General features: G+C 45.0%; 1 protein-coding gene across 2 annotated transcripts in view; it reads right to left on the bottom strand.

Annotated features, from left to right (window-relative positions):
- dph6 (diphthamine biosynthesis 6) overlaps window positions 1–5,066 on the bottom strand; it is a 91,065-nt gene extending 85,999 nt beyond the window's left edge. For both annotated transcript variants that reach the window (XM_046308963.1, XM_046308962.1), the window contains exons 1-3: window positions 4,898–5,066; window positions 4,463–4,554; window positions 4,121–4,305 (exon numbers count right to left, since the gene is read on the bottom strand). In XM_046308963.1, coding sequence (XP_046164919.1) covers window positions 4,121–4,305; window positions 4,463–4,554; window positions 4,898–4,920 — 300 coding nt within the window. In that variant the 5' untranslated portion in view covers window positions 4,921–5,066. The remainder of the gene's footprint in view (window positions 1–4,120; window positions 4,306–4,462; window positions 4,555–4,897) is intronic.
- Between the last annotated feature and the right edge of the window lie 934 nt (window positions 5,067–6,000).

Below are 6,000 nucleotides of genomic sequence, written 5' to 3' on the forward strand. Positions count from 1 at the left end.
CCGTCAGATAACCTACCTATACCACACCTGTTAGATAACCTCCCTATACCACACCACTACTGTTAGATAACCTCCCTATACCACACCACTACCGTCAGATAACCTACCTATACCACACCTGTTAGATAACCTCCCTATACCACACCACTACCGTTAGATAACCTCCCTAAACCACACCACCACCGTCAGATAACCTCCATATACCACACCACTACCGTCAGATAACCTCCCTATACCACACCACCACCGTCAGATAACCTCCATATACCAAACCACCACCGTTAGATAACCTCCCTATACCACACCACTACCGTCAGATAACCTCCCTATACCAAACCACTACCGTTAGATAACCTCTCTATACCACACCACTACCGTTAGATAACCTCCATATACCACACCACTACCGTCAGATAACCTCCCTATACCACACCACCACCGTCAGATAACCTCCATATACCAAACCACCACCGTTAGATAACCTCCCTATACCACACCACTACCGTCAGATAACCTCCATATACCAAACCACCACCGTTAGATAACCTCCCTATACCACACCACTACCGTTAGATAACCTCTCTATACCACACCACTACCGTCAGATAACCTCCCTATACCACACCACTACCGTCAGATAACCTCCATATACCAAACCACCACCGTTAGATAACCTCCATATACCACACCACTACCGTCAGATAACCTCCATATACCAAACCACCACCGTTAGATAACCTCTCTATACCACACCACTACCGTCAGATAACCTCCATATACCAAACCACCACCGTTAGATAACCTCTCTATACCACACCACTACCGTCAGATAACCTCTCTATACCACACCACTACCGTCAGATAACCTCTCTATACCACACCACTACCGTTAGATAACCTCTCTATACCACACCACTACCGTCAGATAACCTCTCTATACCACACCACTACCGTCAGATAACCTCTCTATACCACACCACTACCGTTAGATAACCTCCCTATACCACACCACTACCGTTAGATAACCTCCATATACCACACCACTACCGTCAGATAACCTCCCTATACCACACCTGTTAGATAACCTCCCTATACCACACCACTACCGTCAGATAACCTCCCTATACCACACCACTACCGTCAGATAACCTCTCTATACCACACCACTACCGTCAGATAACCTCTCTATACCACACCACTACCGTTAGATAACCTCCATATACCACACCACTACCGTCAGATAACCTCTCTATACCACACCACTACCGTCAGATAACCTCCCTATACCACACCACTACCGTCAGATAACCTCTCTATACCACACCACTACCGTCAGATAACCTACCTATACCACACCACTACCGTTAGATAACCTCTCTATACCACACCACTACCGTCAGATAACCTCTCTATACCACACCACTACCGTCAGATAACCTCTCTATACCACACCACTACCGTTAGATAACCTCCCTATACCACACCACTACCGTCAGATAACCTCCCTATACCACACCACTACCGTCAGATAACCTCTCTATACCACACCACTACCGTCAGATAACCTCTCTATACCACACCACTACCGTTAGATAACCTCCATATACCACACCACTACCGTTAGATAACCTCCCTAAACCACACCACCACCGTCAGATAACCTCCATATACCACACCACTACCGTCAGATAACCTACCTATACCACACCTGTTAGATAACCTCCCTATACCACACCACTACCGTCAGATAACCTACCTATACCACACCACTACCGTTAGATAACCTCCCTATACCACACCACTACTGTTAGATAACCTCCCTATACCACACCACTACCGTTAGATAACCTCCCTAAACCACACCACCACCGTCAGATAACCTCCATATACCACACCACTACCGTCAGATAACCTCCCTATACCACACCACTACCGTCAGATAACCTCCATATACCACACCACTACCATCAGATAACCTCTCTATACCACACCACTACCGTCAGATAACCTCTCTATACCACACCACTACCGTCAGATAACCTCCATATACCACACCACTACCGTCAGATAACCTCTCTATACCACACCACTACCGTCAGATAACCTCCATATACCACACCACTACCGTCAGATAACCTCTCTATACCACACCACTACCGTCAGATAACCTCCATATACCACACCACTACCGTCAGATAACCTCCATATACCACACCCCCACCGTCAGATAACCTGCCTATACCACACCACTACCGTCAGATAACCTCTCTATACCACACCACTACCGTCAGATAACCTCCATATACCACACCACCACCGTCAGATAACCTGCCTATACCACACCACTACCGTCAGATAACCTCTCTATACCACACCACCACCGTCAGATAACCTCCATATACCACACCACCACCGTCAGATAACCTCCATATACCACACCACTACCGTCAGATAACCTCCATATACCACACCACTACCGTCAGATAACCTCCCTATACCACACCACTACCGTCAGATAACCTCCATATACCACACCACTACCGTCAGATAACCTCCCTATACCACACCACTACCGTCAGATAACCTCCATATACCACACCACTACCGTCAGATAACCTCTCTATACCACACCACCACCGTCAGATAACCTCCATATACCACACCACTACCGTCAGATAACCTCCATATACCACACCACTACCGTCAGATAACCTCCATATACCACACCACCACCGTCAGATAACCTCCATATACCACACCACTACCGTCAGATAACACCCATATACCACACCACTACCGTCAGATAACCTCCATATACCACACCACCACCGTCAGATAACCTCCATATACCACACCACCACCGTCAGATAACCTCCATATACCACACCACTACCGTCAGATAACACCCATATACCACACCACTACCGTCAGATAACCTGCCTATACCACACCACCACCGTCAGATAACCTCCATATACCACACCACCACCGTCAGATAACCTCCATATACCACACCACTACCGTCAGATAACCTCTCTATACCACACCACTACCGTCAGATAACCTGCCTATACCACACCACCACCGTCAGATAACCTCCATATACCACACCACTACCGTCAGATAACCTCCATATACCACACCACCACCGTCAGATAACCTCTCTATACCACACCACTACCGTCAGATAACACCCATATACCACACCACTACCGTCAGATAACCTCCATATACCACACCACTACCGTCAGATAACACCCATATACCACACCACTACCGTCAGATAACCTCCATATACCACACCACTACCGTCAGATAACCTCCCTATACCACACCACCACCGTCAGATAACCTCCATATACCACACCACTACCGTCAGATAACACCTATACCACACCACTACCGTCAGATAACCTCCATATACCACACCACTACCGTCAGATAACCTCTCTATACCACACCACCACCATCAGATAACCTGCCTATACCACACCACTACCGTCAGATAACCTCCATATACCACACCACCACCGTCAGATAACCTCCATATACCACACCACCACCGTCAGATAACCTCCATATACCACACCACTACCGTCAGATAACCTCCCTATACCACACCACTACCGTCAGATAACCTTCCTATACCACACCACTACCGTCAGATAACCTCTCTATACCACACCACCACCGTCAGATAACCTCTCTATACCACACCACCACCGTCAGATAACCTCTCTATACCACACCACTACCGTCAGATAACCTCTCTATACCACACCACCACCGTCAGATAACCTCCCTATACCAGAGAGTGATGATAGGCTGATAGTTGGCTCATAGACTGTGACAAATGTCATGTAGCTTTGCGTAGCTCTCTCTGAACCTTGAAGTGTAGTCACGAGTATGTCTGATGAGACTGTATGGCATTGTATAAAGGGGGGTCCTTGATATCAACAGACTAGGCTACTTCTAAGAATTGATTGCAGAGTAAATATGTTGGTCTTATAGTCTCTTTAGCAAACTAATTTGCTGTTGCCTCATCTTGCTAAAACACTAGCAATGCAACTCCTCTTATCTGTCCCCAAGTCACCACTCACTCCTCCATGTTGAGATTTACCTGAACCATGTTCAGTAGGTGGTAGAGGTCTTCCACTTCGTCTCCCTCTGTCTGGCTGTAGTCTCTCCCAGTGTCGAGGCTGGAGCCCTGGATGGTGCGTCGGTACAGGGGCAGATCCATAGCCTCAGCATACAGGTCTATGGCCTGGTGCCCCACCGTCTGATACATGTAGCTGTCCAACTCATCTGACACAGGGGATGGATAACAGAAGTCCATTCATTTACAGTATTACTCTTCCACTTTGTCAAGGCACATCTCTTAGGGGAAACATTGACCAATATTTGAATTTTGTTTTAAGTACCCACACACACATACAGGAGGGAAAACAGGTAGACATCTCACCCTTGTTAGCAGGACGCAGGTTGGCCAGCGCTACTATCTGGTGCCCAGCAGCAACACATTGCATCATGTTATAACAGCTGTCTTTGCCCCCACTGCAACAATACAGTCAGAGGGATGAATGCATTCACTCCATGAAGGTGCAACTATGTAAATAGCCGTGTCACTATGATCAGAAACATACGAATGTTTGGGTGATTTCATTTAGTTCTATACTGAAATGCAAGCTCCTCTTACTTGCATGTATTCAGAATGTTATGTACCTTTATTTCTGTAACGAATAACGATGCATGCTAATTCCCCCACACGTCATCTTAAACGAAATAACAAAGTACAGGATATATCTATCTAGTTAGCAAGCAACACATCCTTCTCAGTTAGCTAGCTAGAAAACGTAGATAGAACAGGAGAGCTGTGACAGCAATGATGTAGGTTTACCTTATCAACGCGACTACTTTCATTTTCTTTATGCAATATTTCTGTAGACATAAACAGTTACTAAATGCATAATCGGATAATGTTATCTATGTTTCGTGTATTCTATGTGTACAGCATAGCAACCAGTCATAGCAGCAGTTCGACATATACACAAAAACTCATGTGAGCAAGCACTTCCTGGATGAAAGGACCTTTATGAATGAAGCTATCCTGTGGGGTGCCTGATTTAAAATAAAACATTTATTACAACGAGCACTGCTCGGAAATATAAAAAATTAAAAAACATATATATATAGCTTTCCTATATATATATATATGTGCATGGGTGCAAGTTTCTACAGTCCTGAAGGTCTACAGATGAGCTGATAACATGTTATACTACATAATAACTAATAGATTTGCAGTTGAGCGTTTTCTGTAGGACTGTTTGGTGATCAACCAAATGTGGAGATGCTGATTGTGCATGTGTTGTGATGAGAAAGTCAACCAAAGACGGCCATCCCAAACTCTTTGGCCGAATTAGTTAATGACCCCTTCAGTTTCCCCCACTGCGCAATTCCACAGTAACTGAATTACGCTGATATTCAAATTGTTCACTTTAAGATGTATGCCAATACATTTCCATTGATTTCAAAGTTCAACAAACCATACAACTCTATGCACAAGGACTACTTTGAATCATTTACACAGAACATTTTACAAAAACAAATGTCCTTGAAGTACAGCTCAGATGCAAAGCTTGTATGACGGTTTGTGCTGTTGGTTCCATCATTCTGTTACCAAACTTTGCGTCTGCACTGCTCTTCAAATTTTAAAAAATTGGTCAAATGTTCTGTGTAAATTGTTACAAGTAGTCCTTGTGCATAGAGTGGTATTGTTTGTTAAACTTTTAAATCAATGGCTTTTGTTTGGCATACATTGCCCTCCTGGTAAATTGACACAAGCTCAAAATAACTTCCTCGGTGTACACATCACAGACAAACTGAAATGGTTCACCCACACAAACAGTGTGGTGAAGAAGGTGCAACAGCGGCAGGGGAAGCAGGTAGCATAGTGGTTAGAGCGTTGGACTGGTAACCAAAAGGTTGCAAGATTGAATCCCT

This window comes from Oncorhynchus gorbuscha, linkage group LG17 (assembly GCF_021184085.1).
Source record: "Oncorhynchus gorbuscha isolate QuinsamMale2020 ecotype Even-year linkage group LG17, OgorEven_v1.0, whole genome shotgun sequence".
NCBI classification, from domain to species: domain Eukaryota; kingdom Metazoa; phylum Chordata; class Actinopteri; order Salmoniformes; family Salmonidae; genus Oncorhynchus; species Oncorhynchus gorbuscha.